General features: G+C 41.1%; 1 protein-coding gene across 7 annotated transcripts in view; it reads right to left on the bottom strand.

Annotated features, from left to right (window-relative positions):
- Positions 1-18,050, bottom strand: part of CEP89 (centrosomal protein 89) — a 76,688-nt gene that overhangs the window by 10,835 nt on the left and 47,803 nt on the right. For 6 of the 7 annotated variants that reach the window (XR_003524334.1, XM_027620219.2, XM_027620222.2 and 3 more), the window contains 3 exons: positions 14,483-14,650; positions 13,735-13,876; positions 2,916-3,005 (listed from right to left, as the gene is read on the bottom strand). Coding sequence is in view for 6 of the 7 variants with exons in the window: in XM_027620219.2 (XP_027476020.1) it covers positions 2,916-3,005; positions 13,735-13,876; positions 14,483-14,650 (400 nt within the window). In the remaining variant the exon portion in view is untranslated. The remainder of the gene's footprint in view (positions 1-2,915; positions 3,006-13,734; positions 13,877-14,482; positions 14,651-18,050) is intronic. The other variant, XM_027620218.2, reaches the window with a different exon arrangement.

Consider the following 18,050-nt stretch of genomic DNA (forward strand, 5'->3'; position numbering starts at 1 on the left):
ATTATTACTATGTTTCCATTTCCCTTTGTATGTCCTATAGTTTATAGATTTGCTGTGTTTATTTAGTGCACAGATATTTGTAGCTACTACATACTATTGATTTCAGTCTTTAACATGAAGGCTCCTCCTTTTTTTGGTTTCATTTAGTGCTTTTGGCCTGAACTTTATCTCAGCACATGTAAAGATTTGCTTTCTTTCTTTTTGTTTGCATAAATCTGATTATCTTTACTTATTCTTTTACTCTTCAGCTTTCTAATGCACTTTGTTTCAGACTGTCTCTTGGCTCTATCATGGAATACCATTTGCTTCATTATCAATGTTTTCTTTTAATGGGTGAATTAAGCTCGTTTATATTTGTTTGGTCTCAATTTTGTTACTTTGTTTTATCTTCACACATTTTTCAAGACAATGTAATCCATTTTCTCTGTTCTTTTCACTGTTGTAATTCTACTATTTAGGAATGGATCTCTCTTGATTCTTGTGGTGATTTTTATTCTCATGCCTTTATATTACATGTCCTTAGTCCTCTCATTTATCAAAAATAACATATTAGCTCACAACAACCTTTTCTGGCCCTACTTAAATATGTTTAAGCTCCTCCTACTTGATTTTTCAGCTTGAAATGATATCCTTGGAACTCTTAGTTATGACATATGAAGCAATCAGCTAGTTTGTTCTACTTTCTACTTTCCTACCTCCTTGACCTATCAGTTTTTACTTAGTTGTATTAATTTCACATTGTCAAAAAACATTTACATTTTGTTCCATCAGCCTTATCCCTGCCCCACTGAAGTCTTAGTTCCCAATTAAATATATCCTTTGCTCACTACTTTTCTGAAATTTGCCCAATTGTTTCTTGATTGGCTGAACTCAAGTTGATTAATCTTCAGGTGAGATTTATGGAAAAACTGTGCCCGGAGTTTTTACATGGTCAAAACTGTCTGAAGAGTAGTTTGGCTGGATGGAGACATCCTTGGCTCGCACTGTTTCCTCAAATATTTATAGAAGGCATTGCAGTGCTGGGATTCAGTATTGCTGTGGGGAAGTGTGATGCCAACATGGTTTTCTTTTTCTTATGTCTTGGCCTTTTGCCTGGGTATCCAAGGTTTTCTTTATCTTTTTTTTTTTTTAAGATTTTATTTATTTATTTGAGAGAGAGAGAGAGAGAGAGAAAGCTGGGGGGAGCAGACGGAGAGGGACAAGCAGACTCAGTGCTGAGTGAGGAGCCTGATGTGGGGCTTGATCCCATGACCCCAAGATCACAACCTGAGCTGAAACCAAGAGTTGGACACTCAACTGACTAAGCCACCCAGGCACCCCTGTCTAGACATGGATTTCTTTTTCTTTATCCTACCTAGTTAGATTGTAACAACTAAGTGTACTTGAAGATTAAACTTACCATATCCTCACTGACTTTAAAACTGTCAGAAATAAAATTCCCAGAAAACTACGATGTCTGCTAGGAATCTCTGATGACATTTTAGAAGTCAACACAACTCCAAAAGCCATCTGGTTCAATTAAATCATTCCCACCACCTGAAGCCACAGGATCAGCTGCCCTGAGTTCTGGGTGGAGGACGAATGCAGCATTTTCAACTTTCCTTTTAGCAAAGCAACTCTTTCTTCAAATAGCATCATGCCTAAAAGCCCACATTTGGGAACAGGAGTGGAGATGCTCTGCCCCACAGAAGGAATGAGTTCACTGGACCTGTGGTGGGAACAGCCCTCACCTCAAAGGCTACTGCCCACTATAAATGAGAACAGTGATGTGCTGGAGGGTCCGCTAGTCTTCTCTGAATTGAGTTAGATGGCGGTGATCTTCCCTGGGGAAGGCCCAGACCCAGGCAGAATCCAGAACAGGGTAAGGGTAGCTCAGGGACGTTGCATGTGGCAGACCCCACTGGAAACCAGAAAGCCCCTCAGGGAGCATCTCTGTCTGTACCACTTGAAAATTCACAATGAATAGGCTGTGTGGCTTCCAAAAACTTGATATTTCTGTTATTTCGGCAATATTCATGAAACATCGGGGGAAAAAAGTCTATTCTTTGCATTAGGTTAATTGCTAATTCTTAGCAATTGGAAGTTAAATTTTATTTAACTTTTAAAAAATAAATAATTTAGGACTTATGTTCCCTAAAACAAAACAAAGGCATAACATATTTACATACATACATACATACATACACCTGCTTGCTGTTCACCCAGTACCACACTTAAGTACACAGAGCCAGTCAATGTTTGTTGGTCTTAGTTTGTTAATTTCCCAACATAGTAAATGTCATCAATCTATTTCTGCATGTGTCAGGCCCTTTTCATCATCATCCAGCAGAGGTCCTTGATCTTATTCCCCACGCTAGAGCTACATGCCCTCACAGACCTTCCCCTTCAAAACCCTGCCTCCCACACAGGCCTCTAGCCTGCCCGCACCCCTGCTCCTGCTCCAAAGAAGTCAGTCTGGCTGGTAAGGCAGTGGACGCCAGTAGTCAGAACACAGATGGCAGGGAGATGAGAGGTCAGGTGAGGGAGGTGGCCTAGGGTAGGAGAGTTGGTACCCTGACAATAGTTTCCTTGGGCAGAGAAACTGGAGGGTGCAATTAGGATTAAGCTAGAGAGGAGAGGGTCAACCCTATTCCCTACCTGAACCAACGAATGTTGGGCTAACTTCAGGATAGAGCCTGGAGATTTTTCCATAGCAATATTTTTTCTTTTAAACAGCTGCAGGGTATCTTATTGTGCAGATAAGTCGGTTTATTTAATGAGTGGCTTGGTGCTATAAGCAATACTGCTTTACCCTGTGGATGACTAGTGTGATACATACATGCAACATGAATCATTTTTTTAAACACAGAAGTCTGACTCCAGTAAGCCACTGTTTCTGTTTGAAAATGGCACCTCTGAGGCTAATAGCCACTTACCCTGATTTTTTCTTCTAACCTTCCCACGCGAATATTGCCTTCTATGATTTTGTTGAGAACTCCATGCTTCTCACTTTCTAAACATTTAGCCTAAGGAGAAAAGTGAAAAGAAAAATAATGGACTCTTGGTTTAAAAGAAAAATTAAAATAATAATTCTTCTGCAAAGAACATTATTCTCCCAAGTAATCTCTATTCTGCCACTCCTCCCAGCCCACCACCCTGCCTACCCCCCACTCCCTGTGTGAGAGATGTGGACAGAACTTGGGCCAATAGCTGAGGAGGGGCAAGAACCCAGAATGGCAGGCTGGGTGCCCCTCCTGGGCACCAACAGAAGATCGAGCCCCCCAAACAAGGGGAATGTGCTGTAAGGGCTTCCGGCACACTTCTCTATGTTTGTGGAATATAGCATTCCTTCAATCGTATTGAAGGAACAAGTGCAAAGATGCAAATAAACGTATAGCTCGACTACCTGAATAATTACAAAATTAAAGATAACGGAGGGGAGGAGCAAGATGGCAGAGGAGTAGGAGACCTGGATTTTGTCTGGTCCCAGGAAGTCAGCTGGATAGGGATCAAACCATTCTGAACACCTACGAACTCAACAGGAGACTGAAGAAAAGAATAGCAGCAACTCTCTGAACAGAAAAGTGACCACTTACTGGAAGGTAGTACTTGCAAAGAAGTGAATGCGAGGCGATATTCAGGAGGATAGATGATGGGGGAGGGGGCCTCCATCGGCAAGTGACAGAGCCGCAGAGCACAAAATTGGAACTTTTAGAAGTCGGCTCCGCTGAGGGACGTCGCTCCAGTGGCTAAGCGGGGGGTGGAACCCTCATGGGACAGTGTGGTCTCAGGATCCTCGGGGTCACAGAAGACCGGGGGTGCCTGAGTGCGGCAGAGCTCCGAGGTATCAGAGCGGGGTTAGCTGGCTGCAGAGACGGAGCCGAGGAGTGGGCTCTCAGCTCAGGGTTGCCATAAACCATGATCCGCGGCACAGTTGAGCCACTGCTCCTACAGCAGGGACCCAACAAGCAGCAGACCCGGGGAGACTCCCCTTCCTCCCCTGGGAGGAGCGGTGCAAGAGTGCACCGCAGGGATCTGCTGGGTTTGGAGACTCCACACGGGGTCGGGTGCCAGAGATAGAAACGCTCGGTCACGGGCCGGGTGAGCACGGAGTGCGGCCGGGGACCAGGGAGACGGGAGTGATTGACTGCTTTTCTCTGGGGGCGCACTGAGGAGCGGGGAGCCGAGTTCTCGGCTCCTCCAGGGCAGAGATCGGGAGGCCCCCATTTTCACTCTCGTACTCCAAAACTGTATGGAAAGCTTGCAGGGAACAAAAAATCCCGAGAGCAAACCCTAGCAGATTGCTTAGGGTGGGGCAATTCCGCCTCCGGCAAAGACATTTGGGAACCAGGGCAACAGGCCCCTCCCCCAGAAGATCAGCAAGAACAGGCAGCCAAGACCAAGTTTACCGATCAATAAGAACGGCAGAACTCCAGCGCTAGGGGGATACTGCACATAGAATTCATGGCTTTTTCCCATGATTCTTTCGTCTTTCAAAGTTAATTTTTTTAAACTGTTTTTTTTTTGAATTTTTCTTTTTCCCTTTTTTAACCAACATCTTATCAATCGCTTTTTTAAAAATCTTATTTTTCATTTTTAGAGTCATATTCTATCTGTTCATTGTAGTTAACCTTATTTTTGGTATATATATACACACATAAGTTGTTCTCTCTTTAAAATTTTGGGATACAGTTTCTTCTAACAGACCAAAACATACCCTAAATCTCTAGTGCATGGCTTAGCTCTAGTCTTCTGCCTGATCACATTCTCTCCCTTCATTTTTAAATTTCTCTTCTTTCTTTTTTCAACCAACTTCTTATCAGTTCCTTTTATAAAATCTTCTATACTTTTCATCTTTACAGTCATATTCCATCCCTTCATCATATTTACACTTATTTTTCTACATACATAAGTTTTTCTTTCTTTAAATTTTCGGAGGCGGAGCGCCTGGGTGGCTCAGTCATTAAGTGTCTGCCTTCAGCTCGGGTCACGATCCCAGGGTCCTGGGATCGAGCCCCGCAACAGGTTCCCTGCTTGGCGGGAAGCCTGATTCTTCCTCTCCCACTCCCCCTGCTCGTGTTCCCTCTCTCGCTCTGTCTCTCTCTGTCAAATAAATAAATAAAAATCTTTAAAAAATAAAATAAATAAATAAATAAATAAATAAATAAGTTTTGGGAGGCCTTTTAACAGGTCCTTTTAACAGACCAAAATACACCCAAAATCTAGTGTGTGACACTGATCTATTTACCAGCCTGATCATATTTGATCATATTCTTTTTTTTTTCCTTCCCTTTCTTTTCCCCTGGTTTCAGGTCTCTTCTGATTTGTTTAGTGTATATTTCTCTGGGGTCGTTGTTACCCTGTTAGCATTTTGGTCTCTCATTCATCTATTCTCCTCTGGACAAAATGGACAAGATGGAAAAACTCACCTCAAAAAATAGAACAAGAGGCAGTACCGACTGCCAGGGACCTGATCAATACCAACATTAGTAAGATGTCAGAACTAGAGTTCAGAATGATGATTATAAAGATACTAGCTGGGCTTGAAAAAAGCATGGAAGATACTAGAGAAACCCTTTCTGGAAAATAAAAGAACTAAAATCTAACCAAGTCGAAATCAAAAAGGCTATTAATGAGGTGCAATCAAAAATGGAGGCTGTAACTGCTAGGATAAATGAGGCAGAAGAGAGAATTAGTGATATAGAAGACCAAATGATGGAGAATAAAGAAGCGGAGAAAAAGAGAGATAAACAACTACTGGATCACGAGGGCAGAATTCGAGAGATAAGTGATACCATAAGACAAAACAATAAGAATAATTGGGATCCCAGAAGAAGAGAGAGAGGGGCAAAAGGCATATTGGAGCAAATTATAGCAGACAACGTCCCTAATTTGGGGAAGGAAACAGGCATCAAAATCCAGGAGGCACAGTGAAACCCTGTGAAATCAATAAAAATAGGTCAACACTCTGACATCTAATGGTAAAACTTACAAGTCTCAGAGACAAAGAGAAAATCCTGAAAGCAGCTTGGGACAAGAGGTTTGTAACCTACAATGGTAGAAACATTAGATTGGCAACAGACCTATCCATAGAGACCTGGCAGGCCAGAAAGGACTGGCATGATATATTCAGAGCACTAAACGAGAAAAACATGCAGCCAAGACTACTATATCCAGCTAGGCTGTCACTGAAAATAGGAGAGATAAAAAGCTTCCAGGACAAACAAAAACTAAAAGAATTTGCAAACACCAAACCAGCCCTACAAGAAATATTGAAAGGGGTCCTCTAAGCAAAGAGAGAGCCTAAAAGTAACATAGACCAGAAAGGAACACAGACCATATACAGTAACAGTCACCTTACAGGCAATACAATGGCACTAAATTCATATCTTTCAATAGTTACCCTGAATGTAAATGGGCTAAATGCTCCAATCAAAAGACACAGGCTATCAGATTGGATAAAAAAACAAGACCCATCAATATTCTGTCTGCAAGAGACTCGTTTTAGACCCAAGGACACCCCCAGATTGAAAGTGAGGGGGTGGAAAACCATTTACCATGCTAATGGACATCAAAAGAAAACTGGGGTGGCAATCCTTATATCAGACAAATTAGATTTTAAACCAAAAACTATAATAAGAGATGAGGAAGGACACTATATCATACTTGAAGGGACTATCCAACAAGAAGATCTAACAGTTGTAAATATCTTTGCCCCTAACACAGGAGCAGCCAATTATATAAGCCAATTAATGACAAAATCAAAGAAACACATTGACAACAATACCATAATAGTAGGGGACTTTAACACTCTCCTGACTGAAATGGACAGATCATCTAAGCAAAAGATCAACAAGGAAATAAAGACTTTAAATGACACACCGGAACAAATGGACTTCACAGATATATTCAGAACATTCCATCGCAAAGCAACAGAATACACATTCTTCTCTAGTGCCCATGGAACATTCTCCAGAATTGATCACATCCTAGGTCACAAATCAGGTCTCAACTGGCACCAAAAGATTGGGATCACTCCCTGCATATTTTCAGACAACAACGCTTTAAAACTATAACTCAATCACAAGAGGAAAGTCAGAAAGAACTCAAATACATGGAGGCTAAAGAGCATCCTACTAAAGAATGAATGGGTCAACCAGGAAGTTAAAGAAGAATTTAAAAAATTCATGGAAGCAAATGAAAATGAAAACACAACTGTTCAAAACCTTTGGGATGCAGCAAAGGCGGTCCTAAGAGGAAAGTATATAGCAATACATGCCTTTTTCAAGAAACAAGAAAGGTCTCAAATACACAACCTAACCCTACACCTAAAGGAGCTGGAGAAAGAACAGCAAATAAAGCCTAACCAGCAGGAGAAGAGAAACAGTAAAGATCAGAGCAGAAATCAATGAAATAGAAACCAAAACAACAGTAAACAGATCAACAAAACTACGAGCTGGTTCTTTAAAAGAATTAATAAGATTGATAAACCCCTGGCCAGACTTATCAAAAAGAAAAATGACCCAAATAAATAAAATCATGAATGAAAGAGGCGAGATCACAACCAACACCAAAGAAATACAAACAATTATAAGAACATATTACGAGCAACTATATGGCAGCAGATTAGATAGTCTGGAAGAAATGGATGCATTCCTAGACATGTATCAACTACCAAAATTGTACCAGGAAGAAACAGAAAACCTGAACAGACCCATGACCACTAAGGAAACTGAAGCAGTAATCAAAAATCTCCCAACAAACAAGAGCCCAGGGCCAGATGGCTTCCCAGGGGAATTCTACCAAACATTTAAAGAAGAATTAATACCCATTCTTCTGAAATTGTTCCAAAAAATAGAAATGGAAGGAAAACTTCCAAACTCATTTTATGAGGCCAGCATTACCTTGATCCCAAAATCAGACAAAGACCCTGTCAAAGAGGAGAATTACAGACCAATATCCCTGATGAACATGGATGCAAAAATTCTCACCAAAATACTAGCCAATAGGATCCAACAGTACATGAGAAGGATTATTCACCACAACCAAGTGGGATTTATTCCTGGGCTGCAAGGTTGGTTCAACATCTACAAATCAATGTGATACAATACATTAAAAAAAGAAAGACCAAGAACTATATGATCCTCTCAATAGATGCAGAAAAAGCATTTGACAAAGTACAGCATCCTTTCTTGATTAAAACTCTTCAGAGTGTAGGGATAGAGGGCACACACCTCAATATCATAAAAGCCATCTATGAAAAACCCACAGCAAATATCATTCTCAATGGGGAAAAACTGAGAGCTTTCCCCTAAGGTCAGGAACACAGCAGGGATGTCCACTATCACCACTGCTATTCAATATAGTATTAGAAGTCCTAGCCACAGCAATCAGACAACAAAAAGAAATCAAAGGCATTCGACTAGGCAAAGAAGAAGTCAAACTCTCCCTCTTTGCAGATGATATGACACTCTATGTAGAAAACCCAAAAGACTCCACCCCCAAACTGCTAGAACTCGTACAGGAATTCAGTAAAGTGACAGGATATAAAATCAATGCACAGAAATCAGTGGCATTCCTATACACCAACAACAAGACAGAAGAAAGAGAAATTAAGGAGTCAATCCCATTTATAATTGCACCCAAAACCATAAGATACCTAGGAATAAATCTAACCAAAGAGGCAAAGAATCTGTACTCAGAAAACTATAAAATACTCATGAAAGAAATTGAGGAAGACACAAAGAAATGGAAAAACGTTCCATGCTCATGGATTGGAAGAACAAATATTGTGAAGATGTCAGTGCTACCTAGAGCAATCTACACATTTAATGCAACCCCTATCAAAATACCATCTACTTTTTTCAAAGAAATGGAACAAATAATCCTAAAATTTGTATGGAACCAGAAGAGACCCCGAATAGCCAGAGGAATGTTGAAAAAGAAAAGCAAAGCTGGCAGCATCACAATTCCGCACTTCCAGCTCTATTACAAAGCTGTCATCATCAAGACAGGCACAAAAACAGACACATAGATCAATGGAACAGAATAGAGAGCCCAGAAATGGACCCTCAACTCTATGGTCAACTAATCTTTGATAAAGCAGGAAAGAATGTCCACTGGAAAAAAGACAGTCTCTTCAACAAATGGTGTTGGGAAAATTGGACAGCCACATGCAGAAGAATGAAACTGGACCATTTCCTTACACCACACACAAAAATAGACTCCAAATGGATGAAAGATCTAAATGTGAGATAGGAGTCCATCAAAATCCTAGAGGAGAACACAGGCAGCAACCTCTTTGACCTCAGCTGCAGCAACTTCTTCCTAGAAACATCGCCAAAGGCAAGGGAAGCAATGGCAAAAATGAACTATTGGGATTTCATCAAGATAAAAAGCTTTTGCACAGCAAAAGAAACAGTCCACAAAACCAAAAGACAACCGACAGAATGGGAGAAGATATTTGCAAATGACATATCAGATAAAGGGCTAGTATCCAAAGTCTATAAAGAACTTATCAAACTCAACACCCAAAGAACAAATAATCCAATCAAGAAATGGACAGAAGACATGAACAGACATTTTTTCAAAGAAGACATCCAAATGGCCAACAGACACATGAAAAAGTGCTCAACATCGCTCGGCATCAGGGAAATCCAAATCAAAACCCCAATGAGATATCACCTCACACCCGTCAGAATGGCTAAAATTAACAAGTCAGGAAATGACGGATGTTGGTGAGGATGTAGAGAAAGGGGAACCCTCCTACACTGTTGGTGGGAATGCAAGCTGGTGCAACCACTCTGGAAAACAGTATGGAGGTTCCTCAAAAAGTTGAAAATAGAGCTACCCTATGACCCAGCAATTGCACCACTGGGTATTTACCCCAAAGATACAAATGTAGTGATCCGAAGGGGTATGTGCACCCCAATGTGTATAGCAGCGATGTCCACAATAGCCAAACTATGGAAAGAGCCAAGATGTCCATGAACAGATGAATGGATAAAGAAGATATAGTGTGTGTGTATGTGTGTGTATATATACATACATATATATATATATATATATATATATATATATATATATATATATAATGGAATATTATGCAGCCATCAAAAACCCCCAAATCTTGCCATTTAGAATGACATGCATGGAACTAGAGGGTATTATGCTAAGCAAAATAAGTCAATCAGAGAAAGACGTATCATATGATCTCACTGATACGAGGAATTCTTAATCTCAGGAAACAAATTGAGGGTTGCTGGAGTGGTGGGGGGTGGGAGGGATGGGTTGGCTGGGTGATAGACATTGGGGAGGGTATGTGCCATGGTGAGAGCTGTGAATTGTGCAAGACTGTTGAATCACAGACCTGTACCTCTGAAACAAATAATACATTATATGTTAAAAAAAAAAAAAGATAGTAGGAAGGGTAAAATGAAGGTGGGGAAATCAGAGGGGGAGACAAACCATGAGAGACTATGGACTCTGAGAAACAAACTGAGGGTTCTAGAGGGGAGGGGGGGGAGGATGGGTTAGCCTGGTGATGGGTATTAAAGAGGGCATGTTCTGCATGGAGCACTGGGTGTTATACGCAAACAATGAGTCATGGAACACTACATCAAAAACTAATGATGTAATGTATTGTGATTAACATAACATAATTAAATTTAAAAAAAAACAAAAAACAAAACAAAACAAAAAAAGAAATTAAGGATAATGTGAAAACAATTCCATTCGCCAAGCCAAATGTCATGGCATTACATCCAAGAGGGATATCATTTGAAGTTGAATGATTTAGATTAATATCCACATGGGACATGAATTGCTACACACTGTAAATTATTTCAAATGCCAAAGTTAAAAAAGCAAAGGTGAGTATTCCTTCTAAGGCAGGCGAGGATGACAATTTGATTTCATTTGATTTCCTTCAGAAAGGAAAAATATGACCCAGAAAGTTAAATAACTTGCCATAAGTCACATGGAAAACCCATCCTAAAGGTAGGATTAGAAATTAAGATGGCACTTTCGGGATGCCTGGGTGGCTCAGTCGGTAAGCGTCTGCCTTCGGCTCAGGTCATGATCCCAGGGTCCTGGGATTGAGTCCCCCATCGGGCTCCCTGCTGGGAGCCTGCTTCTCCCTCTGTCTGCCACTCCCGCTGCTTGTGTTCCCTTTCTGACAAATAAATACATAAAGTCTTAAAAAAAAAAAAAAAGAAAGAAAGAAAGAAAGAAAGAAAGAAAGAAAGAAAGAAAGAAAGAAAGAAATTAAGATGCCACTTTCAATAAATTAAGGTCTAGGATACCAGGATAGGGTAAGGTTGGGACACTTTGGCCCACAGTCCCAGGGCAGGCCAGAAGCAGCCGGTACCACCCTTGGACCCCAACTAGGGGGGCTGACCTTGGGGCTCCCAGGTGCAAGGAGTTTGCAGGGGCAAGGAGACAGCAGTGTCTGTATATACACAGAAGTCCCTTGTGGTGGGCAGAGGTAGGGTGGGATGAAAGCAGCTCCCCCACATCTGGGGGGTCTAAGGATTTTGAACCCCTCACTTTCAGGCCATAATAACAAAGGTCAAGGCAGGAGGAGTGAACACATTTCATTAACAGATTGTTGGCTTAATTTCTAAGTATTCAGACAAATAGTATATGGCTCCCATTTATATTCCCATTCTGGGCCCACATATATGAGGGGTGGGTCTAAGAGAGACCATCTGAGGGTAGGGAGGATCTCAACTTCTTCATAGGAACCTGGGTGATCACTGACCCACGTGGGAGGTACAGGGCCTGCCTCCTGGGGGAGCCTGCAGGGTGCTGCCCTACAAATTGGCTTCGCCCTTTGAGTGGTACTGACACGTGGCAGCTCGGTGCCCATGAACGTCTGCTTAGAGGAATGAGCCGATTGGCACTTTCTATTTTCTAGCAAGCTTCTGCTTTGCAGTCTTGCTATTCAGTGGGTAGGCCCAGGAGCATGGCCGAAGAGAAAAGGGTGCTCAGTGCTGCTACAGAAAATCCCTGAGTCCAGCACGGGTTAGGCTGGTGACCTCTCAGGACAGGGGCTGCTAGGGCAGGGGGTGTGCATGCTTAGACCCCTACCATGCTGCGTCTGAGTCTCAGTGTCTGAAGACCCAAAAGGACTTAGAAATCACCACTAACATGTAACCACACTCCTACCAACAACTATTATAATTAAAAAAAAAAAAAAAAAATTTTTTTTTTGGTGACCTTGTAAGTACAGAACAGTATCTCAAGATTGGCTTAATTAGCATCTTTTATTACAAGTAAGGATCACATTTTCCCCCAAGAGCTGTGTGCTACTTATATTTCCTCTTATAAAAAACAGCTAAAAGCTACGTCCACTTTCCTATGGAGGAGCTGAATGTCTTCCTAGCAGTGAATAAGCCTGTGCCATATCTTGACAGACTCCCCAAACCATTCATCTGGGAGAAGGGGCTGAGTGATTCCAAGTTTGCCAATTTCCAACTGTCTCAGGAAGTCCTCTGGTCTCCTCCGTCATGACCTCCACTAAATTATTACTTCCAGTCCTAGGCTACCAGAGATTTGCAACATTGTTTAAACAAACATTTAAATGTACGTAAGCAGTCCATGCTCAAAGTTGAAAAATCATAAAGTGCAAGTAAGCAAGATTTCTTTTTAATTCCCTATAATTTCTTTTTTTTTTTTATAATTTCACCACTTGGAGGTACTGTTATGTAACTCCTATTTTGTGGTAAATTCTATTGGGCTTTTACACTGCATCCACCTTGGCATGGAGTCTATCTTCTTTCACTGTGCAAGCCTACGGCTGACACCTTTTAAAATCAGTGTGGAAAGGGCGCCTGGGTGACTCAGTCGGTTAGGCATCTGCCTTCAGCTCAGGTCATGACCCGGGGTCCTGTGATCGAGCCCCATATCAGGGCTCCCTTCTCAGCAGGGAGTCTGCTTCTCCCTCTGCCCCTCCCCCTGCTTGCGCTCTCTCTTTCAAATAAAATCATCAAAAAAGAGAAACTTTAAGGATTAAACTGTTTAATAAAATAAAATAAAATCAGTGTGGAAATGCCAGGAATCATGTCGGCGGCATTGCTCCTGCTGGCCGGGCAGTGCTCCAATATCTAGGACCAGGAATGATCCACTCAGTTCTGTCTTTAGGACCAGGGCTGCCAGAAGCAACATGGGATGAACTCTATTTAACCTGCCTATGGTTCTGTTTCATCCTCAAACAGGGAACACATTAAGTCAAGTTTACAGAGAGAATATGAAGATGCATGTGTAAAAAACATCTGATGACCACAGCTCTATTTGGTTAAATGGACTAATTCCAGTAGTTTACCTTCTAAAATATCATTTACTATTATTTAAAAGTCTGGATTATTTGTCTTTCAAAAATGTTTTTCCTCCATGGTTGAAAGCTAAAATTTTGGAGAATCTGAAAATGTGCAGCTAAACTTTAAAAAGATGAAGCTTTTTATGGATAATTTTGTAATGAAAATGCTCTTTTTTAAAAAAAATATTTATTTTAGAGAGAAAGGGAAGGCAGGGAGGGGCAAAGGGAGAAGGAGAGAGCGAATCTCAAGCAGTATCCCTACTGAGCGTGGAGCCTGACACGGAGCTCGATCCCAGGACCCTGAGATCATGACCTGAGCCGAAATCAAGAGTTGGACGCTCAACTGACTGAGGCACCCAGGCACCTCAAGAAAATGCTCTTAAAATTACCTTTACATATTAACTTTCAGTGTACTTGAAGAAAGTGAGGGAGCTTACCAAGCACATAAGATTGTCACGTTCCTGGGTTATATTCTCTGCCAGGCCGACAAGATTTGCCAGGTACTGGTGAGCAGACATTTCCTTCTCCATGGCTTTTTCCACCTGCTTTTTGAGGACATCAATTTTCTTTTGAGACCTCCTAGAGAGTTCCCCCAAATGGTGGAATAAAAAACTCATTAGCCTGAATGGCTAGGACATAGTGAATATCTGCATTGTAAAAATAGCAAGTATGTTAGCACTTGAATGTGTTCTTCAGCAACCTAAATCTTCTATTAAGTTTCAGGGTGAGAAGAGGTAAATGAGTTTAATTTCAAGTGAAGCATAATTATTGACTCCAAATCAAGTCAACAGGTATCACAAAATGCTTAACACAGTTAATAGGCTACTTTGTATGTATTATTCCATTCATTTTTTGGATCGTGTTCTAAAAGGAGTCCAGTTACCCAAAGCCAACTTCTGGGAAATGTGTAGGAAAGAACTTCTAGGACTTTCAGAGTCTTAGGGTCATCATTATGACTATCAACTATAATTGAACTATAGACTTGAGAAATGTTGGCTAACACTGGTCAACAGAAGAGCCTTTACTGTAGTTTTCTTTTGATACCCAGTAATCTTAATGATCCTTTTCCATTTTACAGCCAATATTAGAAAAAGAAAAGACAAAATAAAACAGAATATTTAATTTTCTCTTTTTAATACTAACCCCCCCCCAAACAAAACAGCTTAAGAAAAAATAGATAAAAACCTATTTATTTTCTGTGCCCTGTCGAGTTCGGCTCCCAGTGCTTGGTTTTTAGCTGCCAGACTGTTCTTCTCTAAGAGCAGGCTCTGTTTCTGCACTTGCAGCAGTGCCAACTTTCCCATCAACTCTTCCATCTCGGCACCTCCTTTCTCCTCTTCCTTCTGCAACTGGCTGGTGGACAAAAACATCACAGGCTTGGATCCAGCACACTGAAACTAATAAGAGGCCGCTGCTGCTGCCAGGCAAGCCAGGGGCAGCCCAGCCCGACAGCCCACCAGCCTGCGTGGGTCTGTGGAAGGCCCCCGTGCAAACGCTGCCCATCCCCTCTCGGAGGGCCTGGGATGCAAATCCTAGGGGCTGGGCACACAGTTTTTTGATGGTAATGATCTAACGCTTTTCCTGCCCATAAACTGTTGCTTATGCCTTTGTATATAGATATACTTATTTGTACCCTATATTCCGTCCAGAAAGAAATTTTTTTTTTTTTAAGATTTTATTTATTTGACAGAGACACAGCGAGAGAGGGAACACAAGCAGCGGGAGTGGGAGAGGGAGAAGCTGATTCCCCGCGGAGCAGGGAGCCTGATGCGGGGCTCGATCCCAGGACCCTGGGATCCTGACCTGAGCCGAAGGCAGACAATTAACGACTGAGCCACCCAGGTGCCCCATTCCAGAAAGGATTTAAGACCGCTTCATTTTTTACATAGTTATAATTGCCTCCCCCAAATCCTAATGGTAAAACATATTTTATGTCATACTAAAGTAACTCTTATGTTTTTATGATAAAAGCAACAAAAGAACAAGGAGGGCATATACAATTTCAATATATAGTTCTGGCATAATGATGTTTGAGGCAAGAGTTATTTTTCATTGGTTCTCTTTGTCAGTTCTCACGGAATAACCAGGACCGAACAGGCAGAGCCATGCGCACAGAGGCTGCCCAATTCTGAAAGGAGGGTCTCTCTGGACACAGCGTGAGCCTTACTTCCAGGCTTGCTGGCCAGCAAATGGGCGCAGGTTGCATGTGTGTGGGTCGGCCTGACCAGTCAGACAATTTCGGTGACTTCGGCCTGGGTTGGCTCCCTGAGCACCCTAGCAGGGATTTTCCAGATAGTTTCCATTACTTTCTAGTTTACTAGTTTTAATTAGTCAAAGAGCGGAGGACATATCTAGATAAAAACCATGAAACTGAGGTTTTTAATTTATCTTTTTTCTTCACTGTCTTTTGTTTTTAGAATTTTCTTTAAAGGTATTTTTGCCAAAGTAATGTACTCACCTGGTACCAGTTCAATCACTAAAGAAAAGTTCACAACGAAAAGCAAGTAGGGGCTATAGAGAATGTTGGGAAAGTATCAGTGGGCCAGCATCGTTACCTCAGAGAGCAATACGTTAAGTTCTAGAAAATGTACTTACCCTGTCGGCCAACAGTGCCACCTCTAAATACGTATGTAGGGAAATTCTGATGACACATACTCGAAATCTTACTGTGGCACTTTTTTTTTTTTTAAGATTTTATTTATTTATTTGACAGAGAGAGACACAGCGAGAGAGGGAACACAAGCAGGGGGAGTGGGAGAGGGAGAAGCAGGCTTCCCGCGGAGCAGGGAGCCCGATGCGGGTTCGATCCCAGGACCCTGGGACCATGACCTGAGCCGAAGGCAGACGCTTAACCAACTGAGCCACCCAGGCAGCCCACTGTGGCACTACTTAATGGAGCAAAGTTATTAACAATTTAAACTTCCACTAAGGTAAGTAAAATGTAGTATTTCACATGATGGAATACCACCAGGCAGAAGCTAAAAGAATAAACTTTAATAGCTATTTCAACATGGAGAAATGTTTGAAAAATTGAGTGTAAAAGGACAAGATACTAAAAGCATGAATTCATTCATATAAACTTAAGACACACCAAAACAAAATGCCATATGTCATTTATGGAAACATATGTGGAAATAAAAAACAGATTGGAAATGTAATTCCAAGTTTATGGTAGTGATTCCTTTTAGAAAGCCAGGGATAAATATTGGACTAAGGAGAGTGGTTAAAAAGGACTTCAGGTGTATTTCTAACAATATATTTCTTAAGCAAAACAAACAAAGAGGTAAAAGCAATTTGTTAAAAAAAAAAAAGTTAGGGGCACCTGGGTGGCTCAGTCGTTAAGCGTCTGCCTTCAGCTCAGGTCATGGTCCCAGGGTCCTGGGATCGAACCCGCATCGGGCTCCCTGCTCAGCGGGAAGCCTGCTTCTCCCTCCCCCACTCCCCCTGCTTGTGTTCCTTATCTCGCTGTGTCTCTCTGTCAAATAAATAAAATCTTAAAAAAAAAAAAAGTTAATAGCTGGTGGAAGAAATAGTTGCTTGCTTGCTTGCTTGATTTATTTATTTAATCTCTACACCCAACATGGGGTTCAAACACACAACCCTAAGATCAAGAGTCGCACACTCCCCTGACTGAGCCAGGCTGGAGCCCCAAAATAGTTACTTAAAATAAAATCTTTTAAAAATAAAATGTTTCCTATTCTACTCCTCAGGTTCCCCAGAGGAAACCTGTACTGATCACTTTTGATTTTAGTTCTTCCGGTAAAAAGCCACTGATTTAAAATTTTTTAAGTTGTGAAATACACATATAGAAAAGTATATAAAAGATAAATTCATATTTTTAATAAATAATTATAACAAACCCTCATATAATTACCATATAGGTGAAGAAACAGAACATTTTTTGGTAAATACTTTAAGAGTTTTTACATCTAGGGGTGCCTGGGTGGCTCAGTCGTTAAACGTCTGCCTTCGGCTCAGGTCATGATCCCAGGGTCTTCAGATCGAGCCCCATGGTGGGCTCCCTGCTTAGCGGGGAGTCTGCTTCTCCCTCTCCCTCTGCTTCTCTCCCTGGCTTGTGCTCTCTCACTTGGTCTCAAATAAATAAATAAAATCTTAAAAAAAAAAAAAGTTTTTACATTGAGATTCATGGGTGAAAATGAAAAGTAATTTTCCTTTCTTATAATTGGTGGGTTTTGATATCAAAATGACATTGATCTCATAAAATGAATTAGGTGGCATTAACTCTTTTTCTGTTTAGAAGGGTTTATGTAAGACTGGAATTATTTCCTCCTTGAGTATTTTTAGAACACTCTGGTGAAGGTATCTAGGCTTACTTACAGTTTTCCTCAAGGAATGATCTTTGGATTCTATTTCTTTAATGATTAAAGGAATATTCAGGTATTCTTTTTGAGTTAGTTTTGGGAAGTTATGTTTTTCCAGGAATATCACTATTTCGCCTGAATTTTCAAATGTATTGACAGGAACTTATTTCTGGTGGGTGCGCACACATTTAAACATCTACTTGGTAGACTGAGTCTTTTCTCTCCATCAACTGATTCTCTTTGTTAAGTAGTGTTTTTTACCTAGTCATCTGTCTTGCCAGATATTAATGGAACTTAGCACCTCTCTTTTGGTTTGTATTTGAGTAGTATGGCTTTTTCTGCCCTTTCACCTTGGACCTGTCTGTTGTCTTTCTGACTGAGATGTATAGCTTAAAGGCAACACAGAGTTGTTGTGGAGAGTTGAGCAGTAA

The sequence above is a fragment of the Zalophus californianus genome, chromosome 17, assembly GCF_009762305.2.
Source record: "Zalophus californianus isolate mZalCal1 chromosome 17, mZalCal1.pri.v2, whole genome shotgun sequence".
Taxonomy (NCBI): domain Eukaryota; kingdom Metazoa; phylum Chordata; class Mammalia; order Carnivora; family Otariidae; genus Zalophus; species Zalophus californianus.